This window comes from Pseudopipra pipra, chromosome 1 (assembly GCF_036250125.1).
Source record: "Pseudopipra pipra isolate bDixPip1 chromosome 1, bDixPip1.hap1, whole genome shotgun sequence".
In the NCBI taxonomy this organism is placed as follows: Eukaryota; Metazoa; Chordata; class Aves; order Passeriformes; family Pipridae; genus Pseudopipra; species Pseudopipra pipra.
Window position 1 is genome coordinate 53662132 of NC_087549.1, and position 18118 is coordinate 53680249.

The window sequence follows — 18118 nt, forward strand, 5'->3', positions numbered from 1 at the left end:
CTCTTCTCTCCTTACAGATTAGGACAGTCTTCAAAAGGACATGTTACTCTTGTGGATCTGTTTGTATTAGTTAAGCATCTGTGTTTGTAATTACAACTGAGGCGCTAGTGCCCATGAGGAGCATGTCCCCGCAAAAGACACTGTTCCTGTCTCAGAGCTGTGTCAGCCTTGCATCGGGTATGTCACCTCAGGGGGCTGCTTAGCAGTGGCTGCGCTGGTTGGATGTCTCTACAAAGACCTTTGGGAAGAGGCACGTGGCCAGAGGAAAACTAAGCTTCTGCAAGACCAAAATTTCCACCTCCTCCAGACATTTGGAGACTCACCTGTTCAGAAAAATCCTTAGCTGATAAGGACCCCAAAAGCTGAGGACTGAAGAAGACATCCAGCAGATGTCAGCCTTCAGGCTAAAGAAATCTGGACAGTAAGAGGTACTTTGAGTGGTTCTTCCCGCCCTAAACAGGCTAGTTCGGGAAAAACAATACAGGTAACCAGATAACTAATTATTCCTGACCTTGGGGGTAACCTGAATGCTGGTGGCAAGGGCCTCTGGAGTCATTCCCTGATCAGCCGTGGCAGAGTTTCCTGGTGCAGATGCTGACCCTAGGTCAGGCTGTTGCCCGAGAGGCAGGTTTCAATGCTCACAGGTTTCAATGTTTTCCCTATGCAATAGTGGTTGGATAGATGTAAACAACATCCTGGCTCCAGGGCCCAAAAGAACCGTATTTGTGCTCACAGACATACATGAACAGGAAATACTGCCTTGGTACTTGTGCTGTGAACAGAAGTCGCTGCTCTCCTGCCTGTAGGAGTAACAGTAAACACCCTCACTGAAGCTACTGTAAACATTAATCCGAGCTGTAAGCTTATTCACAGGCTCTAAAATCAGAAGCTGAGATACTTAATCTGTTGATTTGCTCTAATGCTCTAATGCTCTGACTGTTACTATATTAGCTGTAGCTAGCCAGAATGTAGCATGCACCTCCGATACACACCGAACAAAATCCTTCTCGCTCCTTTCCCAGGTAAACTATAAAGCACCTGAAAAAATACTCCTTCCCAAAGTGCGCTACCTCGCACCTGTTCCTGCATCCCCGCCGCTGGCGCCATAGTGCCGCGGACAAGCGTTAAACCCAGCCGGGATTGTCTGGGCAGCGCTCCCTCTTCCCAGGGCACGGCTCCCACTGCCCCCGGAGTGAGGGAGGGCAGGAAGAGCCGGGACCAGGAGGGGCCACCTCCACCCGGAGGTGGAGCCCCGCCCGCTACACTTAAGCACCGTGACCGGCGCTGCCCCGCGGCCGGACCGGCCATGGAGGTGGCGTGGGATTTCGTGATATCGCTGCTGCGGTGAGTGCGGGGATACCCACACCCCTTCTCCATCCCCGCTTCCCACGCTGATCCCGGCGACGGGTCTGGCTGCCGGGGGATGCCCAATCTGAACAGCTCTTTGTCGGCTCTAGCGCTTCGGGAGCAAAGGGCGCACTGGGAGCGCGGTGCGAGGGCGGCCGAGGCGGGCGGGGCTCCTGGGGGATTAAACCCGATGGGCCCTGAGTGGGAGAAACAAGTCGGGACGCTCTCGCAGCCCTGCAATCCTTCTTTAGGAAGAAGTCTTGACAGAGAGAGTGATTGGGCATTGGAATGGGCTCCCCAGGGAGGTGGTGGGGTCATCGTCCCTGGAGGTGTTTAGGAAAAGGCTGGATGTGGCACTCAGCGCCATGGTCTAGTAGACAGGGTGATAAGTAAAAGGTTGGACTCGATGATCTCAGAGGTATTTTCTTACCTTGATTTTGTGATCCTGGCTGAAATTCTGCTGAGGGAAGCGCAAGTAGGAGCCTTTCAGTTTAAACTGCCTGCTGAGGTGCGACGACCGGATGCGCTCACATCCCGGCATCCGAGGCTGCCGCCTGTGTGCCAGGAACTGGCGAGTCAGGAGCGGAGCCTCCATGTAGCCGGGAGCCGCTTGTACTCGGTGACATGACCACAACCCCTGGCCTCCGCTAGCGTTCCAGGCGTGTCAGCCACATCCATGGAGGTACAGTTCTGTACACTACCCAAAAACGCATCCGCTGCCAGCTGCGGTTCTGGTATCTCCACAGCTCTTCTTTAATTAGGGAGACCATGGCTGCAATCTAGTTGAACCTTAAGTCTCCTGACTAATTTCTGACCCTTTCCTTTTTTTTTTTTTTTTACTTCATTGTTCCTGACGTTGCCATTTGCCAGTGAACCCCAACCTAAAAAGCAAACTGTGCCATATCCTGGAACCACTTGTGTTGTGCAACATTGATTTTTATGAGTGAGATTCTTATACAAACATATGGGGCATGTTGCAAGCAGGGGTAAATAGTGAAATATGTGTGCAGGGCTCAAGGCAGGCTTTTAATCCCTGGATTCTCCTAAAAAAATGAATTAATTTCTTCCACCAGTTTTGACATTACAGTGAATGCTTGTAGCAGTATCTGCGAGTCCCTCTTTAGCAGGCTGTAGTTATCCAAAACAAACTAGGTAAGATGCTAGATTTTGAAGATATTTGATCTTTCAGTTAAAAATGTATTTTTGTTTTCCACAGACATAGGATTCCTCTTCCTTTAGGGAAGAGCTAGGACTTGATTCTTTTAATTTTAAAGAATAATAAAAATATGTGTATAAAAATAAAAAAATGTGTATCTAACATGTCACTCGACTTTATAATAAAACCAACTATACCTTAGTTTCTTTCCACCACTTGTTTCTTGACTTAGGTTGATCAGGTTTTAATAGGAAATTATTTTTGGTAACTCCAGTCTAGCAGAGAAATTCCCTGCATCGGGAATTGGTTTGTCTGGGTTTTGAGGACAGCTGAAACAAGAAGGGATCTTTCTAGGAGCCCTGAGTGTAGGCTGGCCTATTAGAGTCTATAGTCCGGGAAAGAGAGTGGCACACCAAACAAACAAACAAACAAAAAACCCAAACACAAACCCAAGCTTTCAGGAATTGACCCAGAAACAGAAGAGTTCACATTCTGTTTATCTGGCTTTATTTAATCATACTGGCTTTTGTCTCCTAATACTTCTCATTAGCTGAAACCTCAGCCTGCCCTAAAGCTCAGACTCACTGCTTCATAAGTAGCCTTAGTTTAAAGATGATATTGACGGGTTTGATCAAAATGTAGGTGTAATGTCGTCAATGTTAAATAAATTCTTAAGACTTCGACTCCTGTTCAGTCACTGTCTGGTGGAGACAATGAAAGTCCTGGTTTATTAATCTGATTAGTTTGGGGTTTCGTCTCTGACTTTTTAAATCTGATAGAATTAGGCAGCAGTGTGAGGTGATTGATCTTGAACCCTTTAGGAACTTCTGCTCAGAGCTTTAACGTATGGCTTGCATAGTGGGTTGTGGTAATGCCTGAGGTGAACCCTGTTAGCTTGAGTTCTGCCATGAGCTGTGCCCCTAACACTTTTCATTCTGTACTGGCATGTGTGTTTTGGCTGTTTACCTTATGCTTTGTCTTTTGTGAATGACAACTTGGCTTAAGTAATGGGAAAGCAAACTTTTCAATGGGTCTGGTATTGACTGTCCCTAAAAAAAAAAAAAAATTGGCAGTACTGTCATATACTCAAGTAACTATTCTACATACAGATTTTCAAATGTGTGAGAGGGAATGAGATGTAACTAGCTGTGAAAGCTCTTGAAACCTGAGTGCTGCATTTTCTAACATCAGGGTGCCCTGTGGTGTCCCCAGCCCCAAGGCAGATGAGCAGGCTTCCTGTCTGAGGAGGAGACTCAGTGATTCAGAATGCAAGCTGCCCACAGACCAGTGGGGTGATTGGGGGACTATTAACTTAGTCAGCGACGAGATTGACAAACACGCCCTGTCCTAGCAGGCTTCCCTTCTGGGGAGCTTCAATGCCTTTGTCGGTGCTACTGTCACCTTGTCCTCCTCCCTGGTCTTGACCCTTCTCCAGGAGGAATAGTGCTTATTAGCTCTTTAATTTGAAACAATGCTTGTTTCCTGAAAGCCATGCTGACTGCTCATCCTCACCAGCTTTGTTACAGGAAGGGGAGAGATTTACATCAGCCATGTGTATATATATGCCAAATGTTGAAAGCTAGGGACCTAGTGTATAGACAGCACTACCAAGAAGATGTTAGCATAAGCTAGAACAAAACTGTTGAACGTTCTCATTCTCCTCCTTTGAAAAAATTAAGCTCCAATAATGCCAAAGAGTTTTTGAAGAAGGGAAATTTTGGTGTAAAAAGGAAAGGCAATAGCCTGAACAGTGACTCAGAATGAGAGCAGGAAATAAATTATTTGCTGAAATCTGAATCTGTCCAGTCACAAAAATTGCTTTCTGTGCATTCAAAAAATATGCTTAAAGACCAGATAAGAGGTTTGGAAACGATAGTTAGTCTCCGGGGTCGGTGTGAATTTTTGAAAAAGATGTGACTGGGATGTTATTAGTTGAATAACTTTACACCATTCCATTGCTGTTCTAGGAATTCCTGTATTCACTCTTTGGCTGCAGAAAAAGGCTGCCAGTTCACCCCTTTACCTTCGGTGAAAGTGTCTGAGAATAGATTTTCCTACATAAAGTTGACCTTTTACACCTATGTGGGAGAACAAAATGGGGATGCATCCCTTTCCCATCCCTGAGCAATTCAGTATTAAGGAGCAAAGGAGGTAAAGTCCAGGGGTGTGGCAGGCAAAATATTGTCTCCCTTTAAAAGATGTAGAGATCAATCCTTTCTTTCCAGGTGTCAGGCAGAGCATCATTTTTGGCAAGCTGATTACTGAATTAGCCAACGGCACTCGGCAAAAAAAGTGGCACTAAATATAGATGAGAGCAGGTCTGTACCTTGTTGTGGGAGTAGGCAGTTACCAGTGTTGTGTGCTTGATTTACCAAAGGTAAGCAGTCACTATTAAAGCATGCAATTGCCTAGAAAATCTAAAACATCTTTCTAAAAGTGTTTGAATTTTTCCAGCCTCTCTGGCAACAGCCTGCTCCAACACCATGTATTTATGTACTTGGATCTTAACTTTCATTTCATTTGACTCCTTCTGATACATTAGGGCACAAACAAGTCTTAGTTTGTGTTTTTCAAAACTCAAGTTTTATAGGCTGTAGATATAATTTACAAGATAAAGGCCTTGGCTGTTTGTAAGTCAACCATAACTATATTGAAAAGCTCCACTTGCATTCTGACAGTAGGTGTTTTGAATATGGGTAATATGTTCAGTCTTCCTAAAGGAAACTCCTATCTTAACACATAAGGTTACTTTCAACTAATTATTTATCTCACTGCAGGTTTATCTTGCAGGTAAAAAGAATAATCTAAGTGACTGAATGCAGTAAGAGCTGCTGCCTTTTTCATTCAGTATTAAAACCCATCAGCTTCACTGCAATTGTGACCTTGATGTCAGCTGAGCTAGAGGTGGCCCACATCTGCTTGAAATTGTTTTAAAGTGCTTCCAAATGCCATGGGCAAAAGAGAAATATTCAGAGACATATCTGTAGGGCTGCTTTGAAAGGAAGCTCCACTGGTCTAACGTGATCTGTGAATTACTCGTATAATGTGATTATGTCATTGAACTCAACAGTCCTCGTCCTTCTGACACAACTTGACATGACTGTTTTTTTATAACTATGTTGAATTTTTGTCTTAGATCTTTGATATCCATGGGAGCATCTGTAGGAGCCATAACAAAACAGGCCCTGTTCCCTCCTCTCGTGCCTGCAGGGCGACCTTTCCGTGTGTCCAATGCCTCCCGAAGCAGGAGGAAAGGAATTGTTGCAAGCAGTCTGCAAGAGCTCATCAGCAAGGTACAGCAAACAGTCCTACTCTGACTGAAACTTACAGTGAAATACAGTGTCCCAGAGAGACAAACCACAGACTTTTTCTTCTAAAAACCATTACTGGGGAAGTTTGGGAGACTATGTCAAATAAACAAATCTTAATATGAAATGATAGGCTCTCTTTAGAATGCTAAAATGTACTGATTTTTTTTTTTTTCAGACTTTAGATTCCTTCTTTATATCTGCTAGAAAAATTACTCTGGTTTTAGAGGAAGATGGCACAGTTGTGGACACAGAAGAGTTTTTCAAGTCCCTGGATGATAATACACACTTCATAGTTCTAGAAAAAGGACAGAAATGGGCACCAGTAAGTGTTGACTTCTTCTCTCTCACTTGAGTAGAAGTGGATGGAAGAATGTTTGTGGCTGCTGAAATTGTTGGAAAGAGGGCAGAAGAGGAAGAAAAATTACCCCAAAGAAGTCAAGGTATCAACTCCTTGTTGAGCCTTCCTGGGTGAAAAATCAAGTCCATATTTTTTATTTTCCCTTGTTTGGACATATCCTGTTGGCAAAGATCTACCAGGAATTGAAATAAAACATTACAACTGAAAAGAATTGTAGGGAAAATACCCTGCTTTTAGAGAAATAACTTTGTTCTTTACTTACTTTTTGTAACATAAAGAAAAATTAGGACCTTGTATTTTTTAACTTCATGGAGTAAATGTCCTTAAAAGCTAGCTTTTAAAGCATAAAAAATGGCCAAATTAAGCAATGTAAAGCAAACTCTGTCTTGTGAATGTAGTAATAATTTAGTGAAGTTTAGAAAAATGCTTGTGTTTAATTTTACAAATAGCTAAAAGCTGGCATTAGAACCTTGTGTTAGTCTACATGCTTCAAGATGTTTTAAGAACTATTGAAGCTCACTAGCTTTAGCCTTCTAATCGCATCAATTCAATGTCCAGTTAGTGGTTTTGTGGGGAAATAGTCATCTGTACATTAATAACATAGTCAAACTCCTGTCTTTCCTTTACATGGTTGTTGCTAGAAAGCTAACATCATTTTTTCTACCAGGTGCAGAGCTACCTGTGGAGCTGTAAGCAGACATACCATTTGTATGTTTGTACACATATGGCTCAATTCTGTGGCCCTGTTTTCTCAGTCTCCTGCTGCAGTGTGGGCAGTCTGGACATTTTCCCCCAAGATATCTCACTGGCTTATCAACCTGCTGCATCTGGGCCATGAGCTCCAAGGGCAAAAAAGAAGTTGTAGCCAGGGTGTGATTCCACCTTGCTCCTTTCCCCTCTATACTGTCTGGCATGCCAGCAGCACAAGTTTGAATGCAGCCCCTCTTCAGTATGTGCTGAGTGACAGCAGAAGGACCGCTTCAGCTTCACAAATATCTAGAGTGCAGCACCAGCTCTATTATGCTTTAACCAAATATTCTGGATGCCAATAGGGAGGGTCTAGGAGGGAACATACTACCAAGTACTTCTACATATTCCAAAGCTGTTGTTGATAGGGGACCCTGTTGCTGGAGTTTGGAGGCTATCAAAATAAAACAGGCATAAAACTGCTGGCTAATGATATACTGCTGTGTTTAACTTTGTCTGACTTATCATGACACTGTCTGAGAGCTGGGGTGACAAGTACAAAAAGGCCCGGTCTTACGCAACTTTATTGCTTCATTTAGCATGCAAAAAACAACCTGACAGCTGCCAGGCCATTAACCTTGAGTGGAATGTGCTGAGCAGAGGATCCTGTGTATCCACTAGATGTCTCTGTAAATATGGATTCTCTTTACTATTTTCTTTTTGTTTTTCCTTTCTTGAAGCACAGCCCTGCAGCAGACAAGGGCTGCTTTCAATAAAGGAGGCTGGATTTAAGGTGGAAGATGACTTTCCACGCTCCTTCTCCCTTGATTTTTCTCTGAAAAACTCATTACTAAACCCTAGGCCTAATCAGCAGTGGTTCCCTCCCTGTGTTTCTTTTTAGTAGGAAGAAAAAGAGGTGTTATGAGCCAGGGTTTGATATGAGGACGTTACTTTTCACATATGATATTTTTGTAGCTGTCTCTAAGAGAGCTCATCAATACTGTCTTCCTTCCTAAACAGAATGTCATCCTGGTTATTTAGTGGCCTGCTTCAGTGTAGACTCACTGTGCTGCCTCAGATAGCAACTGGAAAGTACCAGGATAAATAAGTGGTAGGAACACTGTCCAGTGTCATTACCTGTGGCTCCAGTATACACTGAAGAAGCTCTACTACAGAAAAGAAATATTCAGGAGGTGTTATGTCACTTGAACTTCTGTGTCCTTTTGGAATAGCTTCAAAATCCTGGTCAGGACTTGAACAAAATTACATAAGATACATATTTGCTTTTCTTTGTGCTAATGCTTTCAATTCTAGTTTAGAATTGACCAAGAGCTAACCTTAAGACTGAAGTAAGCAAAGCTTCTTCTGAAGAGCTGCATTGTTCACAATTTTCTTGCTGTAGTTTCCTGCATCGCGGTACAAACTGTCTCTCTTTCTTTTAAATTAGACAAGAAATGGAGTAGCTAACATCACATTTGATCTGTACAAGCTGAACCCTAAGGATTTTATTGGCTGCTTAAACATCAAGGCGACCTTCTATGAGATCTACTCTGTCTCATGGGATATCAAATTCATGGGAGCAAAAAGTGTATTGCGGTAAGTATGTTGCCACTACTGATCAGGTGTATGCGTTAATATAAAATCTGTGTTTGCTATTGGTTCTGTGAAGCAGGTGTGTTTATAAAGTTAGTATTATTAAAGTTAGTTTTATTATTTCTTACATACTGGCCAATATGCTGAATCTTCCTTTGAAAGGTGCATAGCTGATTTGTAAAAACTTCCTATAGCTTTTTATGGTGGAATCTTAAATTTCTCCCAAGGCCAAAATCTTATCAGCTTGTATTTACTGCAAGGCCGTAAGTATAATCTCTTTGTTTTGCTGAGAGAATTTCCCCAAACTCCTTTGACTTGTTTGAAGAATGCAGAAGGCTGAGGAAGAAGCTCTTTGAAGGGAGGACTTCCAGGGAATGAAATGAGAGGAATTTGAGATCTAGTGTTAAAGCTTGCTTGGACTTTGCAATTACTGTCTGCCAAATTCACCAGCTGAGCTACATTGAGGCAAAGGAAAATGGAAGAGATATGACACTCTATCTTAATGTGAATTTGTCATCTGTAGTAAGACACTGACCTCACTATTCTTAAACCAAGTGTTCTGGAGGCAGACTAATGGAGCTTACCAAGGACCACTATCTTCTGCAGGACTAATCTGTGGTGGGTTGTGAATTTGGTAGAACTGGCTGTTGGGAAATGCTGTCTTATTCAGGGGCAAAATAATACCTGTCTTGTCCACGGTTTGCAACAATGAGTTAAAACTTGATGCCTTGTCAAAACTGCCTGGTTCAAGAAGATTCCCAAATTCAGGTACCTTCTTCACTGAGGTGACATACTTTGACAGTTTTTTAAGGTGCAGCCCTGAATTTCTCTATGTGACTTTTCAAATTTTGGTTGATACACAATGGTGTAGCATTGCTGCATTTTATTACTCGAGGACAGATCTGACAGACAGGAATATATGTCATAAGCAAAGTTTTCACTTCCCCTGAGTGACAAGTAGTCTTTAGTTTGAAATCTTTAAGTATTCCCTCCTCTCTCGCTGCAGGTATGCTAATTAGCATTGTAATGCTAATTAGCATTGTAATGCTAATCTTGTTCCAGGTCTTTCAGTCTGACTGACCTCTCCCACTCTACTTGGGGGGTCCCTTGCTTAATCTTTCAGGCTACAGCTGGTGAGACTGGTATCTCTGGTCAGACTGCAGCAATGATCCAGCTACATGCTACACCCACCTGTAACACTGGCTTTGTTAGGGTTTCTTCAAAGCAAAGGTTTGCCCTTGGACAGCTGCACTCCTCTAGTTCCCATGTTTGTCAAGTTTTCTGAGCCAAAACAAACTCTAATCTCTGGCTGCCTGCTATGGAGCTGAGTATCAGCACTGGAACTTGCGCTGCTAAGGAGAGTTTGAAATGAAAATTCTGCCTCCCTGCCAAGACAGGGCAGCTGCTGAGAAAGGAGTGGTGCTGGCAACAGCTGAAGTAGCTGTGGAGTTCTTCTGGAAGCTGTTATTTTACACAGTTGAGCTGTAAGGGAAGTGCCAGTGGCAAGGTGGGAAAACAGTCTGCCAGCAAAGAACGGGGGTGACAGAAGAGAGAACCTTGGTACCCTTGAACACAAGACTGGTACGGCCTGTCTTGGCCTGCTGTTTAAATAGGAGACAGATGATGTTAGGTCCCTCTGCTAATGAGTTCCAGATTGCTAATTTTGATGCCCTGAGTCCACTTGCAGAGTGTGAAGGGAGAGGACTTAAAAAATCTACAGTTGTTCATGGGTGGGAGGGACTGGAAACCTACCAGATCTGATTAGTGCATTTCCCCTAATGGTGTGTCCAACTGAAGGATCAAATGTCAAGTTCAACAAATAACTTGCTCCATGGCTTAAGTGGCAACTGCTCTTGTGTGCAAGTGACACACTGCAGCTGCTCAAAAGTTCAGTACCAGATGCAGCTTTCCTTATGACTGTAAAGCCTGTGTGATGGAGGAAGAACATGCTGAAATGGCTCATTTCAGGGAAGCACAAATAAGTATACAGTGTTCTTGAAAGGCTTCCCAGGCTATAAGTACAGGGTATTCTAATCTTCTGAAGCACTGGATTTTGACTGCAAACCTTCTTTCATCACAGTGGGGAAAAATTAATTTGAAGGAAGACGACTTTGTCTTTTCTGCTGAAGATCAAAGGACAAGTGAATAGCAGCAGAGGGTTCATGTTTTCTCAGACAGGAATTCAGAAAATCTTCTCCCCTTTTTTTGCAGAAGAGGAAGGCTAGTCTGGTTGCTGCATCTTCAGAAACCGATCCCATTCCAGGTTTGGAATGGCCCCAGTTCTTGTGTATCTCTTCCCCAGTGCCTCAGCCTCATACTTGTGAGGGCCTACTTAACTTCTGGGGGATGAGACTCCAATATAGCTCTTAGTACTGATATCCCCATTGTTTCTTGGAGAATGGAAGGAAGATGCACCTACAACTAAGATGAATAAACAACCATTCAAATATGACTATTTCTATTCCCCTGTGATCCAGTGGTGATCCACAGTTTATATTGTAGACCTACAATGCTTACCTGATATTAGCTTATGGACCTGCACTGATTCTTACACAGTATTATATATTTGAATGATGATACTTATTTAATCTTTTAAAAATAGAATAGCTGTGAACAGAGAATTCTTAAGACTTGTAGCTTGGACAGCCTTACTTCATCTGGCTTCACCCAGTTTTGCTGTTGGGCATCCATTGTAATGTGATTGTTCAGCTCCAGATCTAATCAAGTTTGATCTGTGGCTTGGAGATACATGAAGGATTGCATAAATGACCTAAAGGTGAGACATGAGGTGGATTTATGTTGCAGGAGTGCTGTGGGGCTCCCAGGCAAAGTTGTCTTCTGTGGTGTTCTGATAGTTTGAGTAGTGGCTTTGCAGAAGGCTTGTTAATGTCTAGCAGGATGATAGCCTGCTTTGTTAAATGTGTTTTCTAGTTGGCAGAATGAACTAGTTTTTTTTCAATCAAGTATTTTTTCTAAAGAAGGTATAAAAATGACCAGCTGCTCAGAAGTGAGAAGGAATGAGAGTTTTTAAAAATATCAACTTGACTCATAAAGGTGGTGTGGGTGGAAAGGGGTAATGTCATCTTGCTGGTGATTTTTTCTTAAATAAATGGCTTTTCTTCTAGGAAAGTGCTTCAGCTAATATCCCATGCAGCACAAATAGCTGGACAGTTTCTTCTCTACACTGGAACATTTTTGTTGCAGTTGATGGGTGAATATGATGAAGATGACATGTGTACAAGATCAAGGCGGGAGTAGTGAACACAGCTGCACCTCTGATATCGGATCCTTTTGCTTAAAGGCATTCTCTTGCCCAGTTTTGATTGTAATAATGTTATAGTAGGGGGATGTCCACTAATGTGAACATTTTTCCCATTTGGGAGTGCTTGTAGGCCTTAGTCATAAAGTAAGTGTTTGATGTTCACAGGCTCTTAACAGCTCAAAAGGTGGGTGCCTAACATCTGAGAGCTTTGCAGAAGGAGAGAGGGCAGGTTTTTGCCCCAGCAACTCAAAATGGAGAATAAGTATACTTGGAAACTTGCATGATTTGTAACCAGTGGAGTATTTTTTGCACCAATCAAAACATGGTTTTGTTGTTTTGTGGTTTTTTTCATGGCTGTCTACTTGCATTCTGAACAGACTAGGCTGTAAGGTGGGGGCAAGGGGACTCTGTTTTTTTAATTTGTTTGTTTGTTTTAATCCTTAACAGTGCTGGTATTAGTGTCAAACTGGCATTGAGGTACAACAAGGTGAAGTGTACTTATTTACTCCTGCTAACAATGGAACTACATAATACAACTTCAGTCCTAGTTCAGTGACTGACTACTCTCATGAAATCTAATTGGAGATTGTGCAACTACTAAGCAGAAGCTTAAAATTTAGCCTTACTTCCCTTAAACAAGTAAAAAATAAAAACATTTCATTATAGCTCTTAATATTTTTCTTCAAATCTTCAGGAAGTTCATGTTATTATGCCTCATACCAGTTGAAGAACCTGATGTATTTCTTTAATGAATGTCATGTCCAGTTCTGCCTGAGTGTTGAATAATCTGCCATGTTTTCATAAATATGTCTTCTAAGTAACCTGCTGCAGCTTCCTTCAGGGGTTAAACCATCACTTCTGTAGTTTTCACTGTTCAGTTACAAGATGACACTACTTCTCAATATGTGCTTGAGGTACACGTAAGAGATGCTGCATATTTTGATGCCCTGTGTTTAAGGGAGAGCAGCAGGATACCATCTAGTCTTGCATAACATAAATGTATGCTCTAAAATGAACGTTTGCAGTATTATAGTCTCCCAAGACCAGCTGTATTAAAGAGCAAAGTAATGTTTACTGAACTGTTAGTATGACCAGATTTTAGCAAGCTTTTCCTCAACAGCGTAAAAAATCGGAAAATGATTAGCCTTAGGCATCTTGTGTCAAAATGCAAAGTCACATTGGTGAAGGGAAAAAGCCCAACTTTCACTGTTTGTAAGTGTGGCTTTTGAGGTTTTTTTTGCTTGCTCATGAAAAGTTTTAGTAAGACTAAAAGCTGTTAAGGAAACAGTAAATATAGAGGTAAATGTGTCTGATGTGACAGTAGATTCCACCTAGTAAGAGAAGCTCTGGTGCAGAGAGAACAAGCGGGGCAGGGGAAGAAAGCAGTGGGAGTGAAAGGGAGAAGACCATAGTGCTTGCCATGCCACTGAGACAGGAATCCATTAACTACATACATCAGTTGCATTGATCAGTTGGAAGAAAATCTAATCTGCTAAAAGAGAAGCAGGAGGATGGAAAAGATGAAGCATCATGGTTGATGGGATCCATTCTGATCTGTCAGCTGGTTCTGTTCACTTCAAGTGTCACTAACATGGGAATATTGCTCACCTTCATATGCTTATTTTTGCCTTCCCATTATGGATGTGGCTTAGCCAGATCTTTCGAATCATTGCACTTTCAAATCACTGTTGTGATGAAAAGCAGCCTAAATCCAAATGTTAAAGGGACTGATGGACACAACTTTGGTAGGTCTCTGCCTGTCTCTTCAGTAATGGTAGTACAAATAAGTAGACAGCTAAGAAAAACCTTGGGGTTTTTTCCTGATTTCTGTTTCCCATCTCTTCTGAGTGTTTGCTGGAGGAGGAGAGAGGGCATACTGCTCAGATAAGAGGAGGACTCTCTCCTAGTTTCTCACAGGGAAGAATTCCTGTAGCTTGCTGCACTGTCATGTGTCCTTCAAAAGAAAACAATAAACTATTCTGGGAGTAATGAGAAAGAGATTTCATTAAAATGGAAGCTTTATACTTTATTGTTCTTAACACCCCCTGCACAGATGATTGTTGCCATGTTAACTGTTGGCTCTCCCTGTCAAGGAATTGCATTTAACTGACTTTGCAAGGACTTTGTAATTAACTTTTTTCAGCTTTTTAGGACCACTTATTCTATTAAAACAAACACATTTCTTGAAAGCAAATTCTATGAAATGCTTCTAAGAATATTTATCTTGCTAATGGTGGGAGCACCAACACTAAAAAAAATAAAATAAAACCAACTTGTATAGTTCATTATTGCTTTTTTTAAGTTGCTTCTTCAACATCTGTAATACAAAAGCTTTTGCAAGTCTGAACTGTGCAGGCCTCAAATTCCAGTCTTCTATAGCCAGAGGCAATTGTTACAGAACTAACATTCCACAGTTTCCAATGACACTACCTGGGAACCTAACAGCGATCTGAAATGCCAACTTTTTATGAGTATGCAATGTTTTTAAGCAGTTGCTGCTTTGACAGCTTAAACTGTCAAAACTTGAGCTGCTAAAGGTCATATGAGAAGCAGTCTCCATCTCAGAGCACTTCCCTCGAAAGCAAAATGCAAACTGCTGAACAAAATAACTCAGCTTTGATATTTTCTCAAAATGGGAGAAGTGTCTTGGAAGTTGTGTCTAAAATTCTTTCATTGCTTGTTTCACAGGTCTTTCACAGGCTTAGTATTTGGGGGATGATATTTGCTACTGTACCAACTTCCTTCCAGAAAGTTTTGGCTTTGGGTCAAACTGGGCAAGTTTGTCATTCTCTGAGTTGGAGCCAGTTTGATTGTTTTTTGGTTTTTTTACAGACTGCTTAGGAAGCATAACTTTTACTTCAGGTGTATATGGTACACAGCAAAGAAAACCTTCAGCTCTATCTACCTTTCAGAAAATTATATACAACTGTTGTACAATATCTAGCAACACTTAAAAAAACTAAAAGCACAGGCTCTTAAAGGCAGATATGTAGAGCTAAAGCTAGATTTTCTACCTGATGTTTTTAGCTTTAGTTTTTCCTTCCATAAACTCAGTTAACCTGCACTTGTGACTGTTGCAGACAAGGCTGGTAGCAGTGACACGTAGAAGGTGTGAAACATGTTTACTGCCTCATTGCTTTCACTGACCCTTTTTGCCTGTTGCTTTGCATCACTTACTAACAATGCACCAAGTCATACTCTCTAGTTACCAAAAAAGGAATTTTCACTGAAGTACATGATCTTGTTGACTCAGGCACTGTTCATGTTCTGCAGGCAAAACAAAGTTGCTCTCTTCAAGACCAGAATGAAGAATCTAGTAGCTTTTTTGTCTACATAATTTATCATTACTTCATTTCCTTCCTTTCATAAACCCATGAAGTTGTTGCTTTCTTGTACCTTCCGATTCTTTCAGGAGAAACAGGATTACAAGCTCTTCAGTCCAGGGAGAGAGGAAAAAACAGGGTCTAAATTCCTTAGATCGTTTGGAATATGCTCTAGGAAACATCCTGCACCCCTTCCCTATCATTCATTTCCAGAGAAGAGAAGGGTAAAGAAAGGAAAATAGGACTGAAAGTAGGACTTGAGCTGAAAGTTTTTTCAGTGAAGTGAGTAGAGAGGTAGGTGTTCATAATTTTGGAAGTGTTGGAAATTCTGAATATTAACTGTGAAGATAACCACATATGCTAATTTGTAACTGACTAAAATTACAACTTCTAAATCATTTCAGTATGTGTCTTCCTGAGATAGCACTTGAACTAAGGGCACAAGCTTCTTCAGTAAAAGTAAAAGTAGAGTTTAAAGCCAAAGTACAAAGTATAGTTTTTACTTGATTCCTCAAGTTTTACTAGAGGTCTTAATGTGATTAACATGCCACTTCAATTATATATCCTTGTGGGGCTTAGAGTTTATCACTGCTTTCTCTACCTTACATCATCATATATGCAGTTAAGATATTTTAAGCATGAGGAATGTTGTTTTCCTAAAGGAAAATACAGTATTTTACCACTTCACAATTTTCAAGCCCAATAGTTTAGCTTTCTATGAAAATTGAGATGGGTGAAAATTGTGACACTGATGGCAATATTTTCTGCTATGTGGTGCCAATTTTAAGGAACACTGTCTGTGAATAAATAAAATCACATGGTGGCACTGGATGTTGTCTCTATTCATTTCCAGAATAACTTATTCCTGAAATAATCATGAATGTTAGTGAATCTATGGTCTGGCAGTTTCCAAAAGCTGGACTGTGGCAGTGAAGTAACTGGATACTATTGTGTGGCTCTGAACTCTTTACTTTCTACTGCTGACTCACTTTCTGGCCTCAGAGCAACTGTGCAAACTGTGTTTCCTTTCATACAAAAAGAATGCTTTCTTCCATCTTTTACAAAAGTTGCAAAAGACTAGAAAGTACTGAGGACAGGAGATAAAAGGGTTCAGTGATCTCTGGTGTTCACTAAACACAGTTAGGATTAAGGACCTCTTTTAATAATGCCTCACAAAAACTCCCTGCAGTCATTTACCTACAGATAGAGTAGTAGACATTTGATTGCGGGGGAAAAACTAATTTAGTTTAGTGAAATATCGTATTTGTCAAGTTCAGGATTAGATGAAGCTTGAGGAGGAATAGCATGCAAGTATGATTTGTCTAGTGCTGTTCTATCTAACTTAAGGGGCAGTTTTGCAGAATTTGACTAACGGGCAGTTCCCCTCTTGTGGGAGAAACAGGTCTGATTTCTTGCTGTGGAAAAGCACAAAATAGAACTGTATTTGGTTTAGCTTTGGCTTTGGCAGCGAGAAGTGGAGGGATCCTGTGGGCGTGGCCTCTGTGTAGTACAGAGCTGCTTCCAAAATGAACCAACAATTGCTCAAAGCTGAGCACTTCAAACCGGTTCGTGGTGTCTCTGTGAAAACATATTTAAGACAGCATGAAAAATTCTGTGCAACAGCTGTGAGAAAGAAGTGAAAAAAATGTAAGAGAGAACCTGCAGACATCAGGGTCAGAAAAGAAGGGAGAGGAAGTGCTATAAGTGCCAGACAGAGCTTCCCCTGCAGTCTGTGGAGAAACATGCTGGAGAAGACATCCACCCAGCCCACTGAGGACCCCCTCCCACAGCAGGTGGACATGCCATGAAGGAAGCTGCAGCCTGCAGAGACCCCATGCCTGAGCAATTTTTCTGGCAGGAGCTGAGGCCAATGGGGGATCCACACTGGAGCAGTCTGTTCTGAAGGACTGCACCCTGTGAAAGGGACCCACACTGGAGCATTTTGTGAAGGACTGTATCCTGTGGAAAGGGCCCATACTGGAGCAGAGGAAAAGCGTGAGAAGGAAGGAACAGCAGAGAGGAGCTGTTGCGGGCTGACCATGACCCCCAGTCTGCACGAACACGGGGAGGAGGTGGAAGAGTTGGGAATGAAGGAGTGAAGTTGGGCTTGGGAAGAGAGTGGAGGTTGGGGAAGGTGTTTTTAGTTTTGTCGTTCTTTCTCACCATCCTACTCTATTTTTAGTTGAAAATAAATGAATCTTCCCTGAGTTGTGTCCGTTTTGCTGGTGTCAGTGATTGGCAAGGGATCTCCCTGTCTGTATCTTGACCCACAAACTTTTTCATCTTGTTTTCTCCCCATTTCCTGTTCAGGGGATAAAGTGAGAGATCAGCTGGTAGGTGCCTGGCAGACAGACAAGTTTAACATACCACAAGCACAACGCTCCAGAAGTAAGAATAAGCTAAAAACCCAAGCTATCTGTGCTATCAGTGACCAGTAAAATTGGAAGCAAATCTTTTGGAGTGGAGTGTTTTCTGAATGGCTTTTCACAGCAATGTTTGCAGAAAAAAAATCCAGTCATACACAGGACAAGGTTAATATTTTCAGTTTATTAACCTCATGCTCAAGCATGGATTTTCTAAGGTCACCCATCAGTCTAAATCACTCATAGTAGGGCCAACTCCTAATGTGTTCTTGGTGAGGAATATTTATTAATAAGTATCAATTATCACTTGAAAAAGAACTTTGAAACAGTACTCTTAGTTGTTTCATAAAGCAACTAATGAAATGGAACACTAGAAAAGAAATATGTCTTAATAGACTCCAGAATCAGGATAATACATTCTATGCAGTTCCAACGTAAAATGTTAATTGATCATTAGTTTTGTAAAAAGTCTGCTTCAATAATTAGCATACATTATATATAGATTAGGTTTGTTTTTTTTTAAGTAATGTAACTATTGTCACAGGTTGTTTGTAATTCTGTCGTGTGTTAAAAAAAAAAGAAAGAAAAAGCTTACATCGTCAGACAGCAATTCTATTTAAGAAAACAGTAGTTTAATGATGTGGATAGTCAGTCTATTATAGACCTACAGAAATCTCAGACATCTAAGAAGTCCTTTAAAGTCTGAAATATAGGTATA

At 41.5% G+C, this 18118-nt stretch overlaps 1 protein-coding gene across 2 annotated transcripts; it reads left to right on the top strand.

The window, feature by feature from the left end:
* The first annotated feature begins 1193 nt into the window (after positions 1-1193).
* CIDEA (cell death inducing DFFA like effector a) lies at positions 1194-17244 on the top strand. Of its 2 annotated transcripts, none has more exons than XM_064657213.1 (5): positions 1194-1344; positions 5640-5796; positions 5990-6136; positions 8307-8455; positions 11578-17244. In XM_064657213.1, the coding sequence occupies exons 1-5, from the start codon at positions 1307-1309 to the stop codon at positions 11708-11710; spliced, it is 624 nt and encodes a 207-aa protein (XP_064513283.1). In that variant the 5' UTR covers positions 1194-1306; the 3' UTR covers positions 11711-17244. The 2 variants fall into 2 exon arrangements, with proteins under 2 accessions (XP_064513283.1, XP_064513292.1); XM_064657222.1 differs by lacking the exon at positions 1194-1344 and adding an exon at positions 1357-2029.
* The last annotated feature ends 874 nt before the right edge of the window (positions 17245-18118 follow it).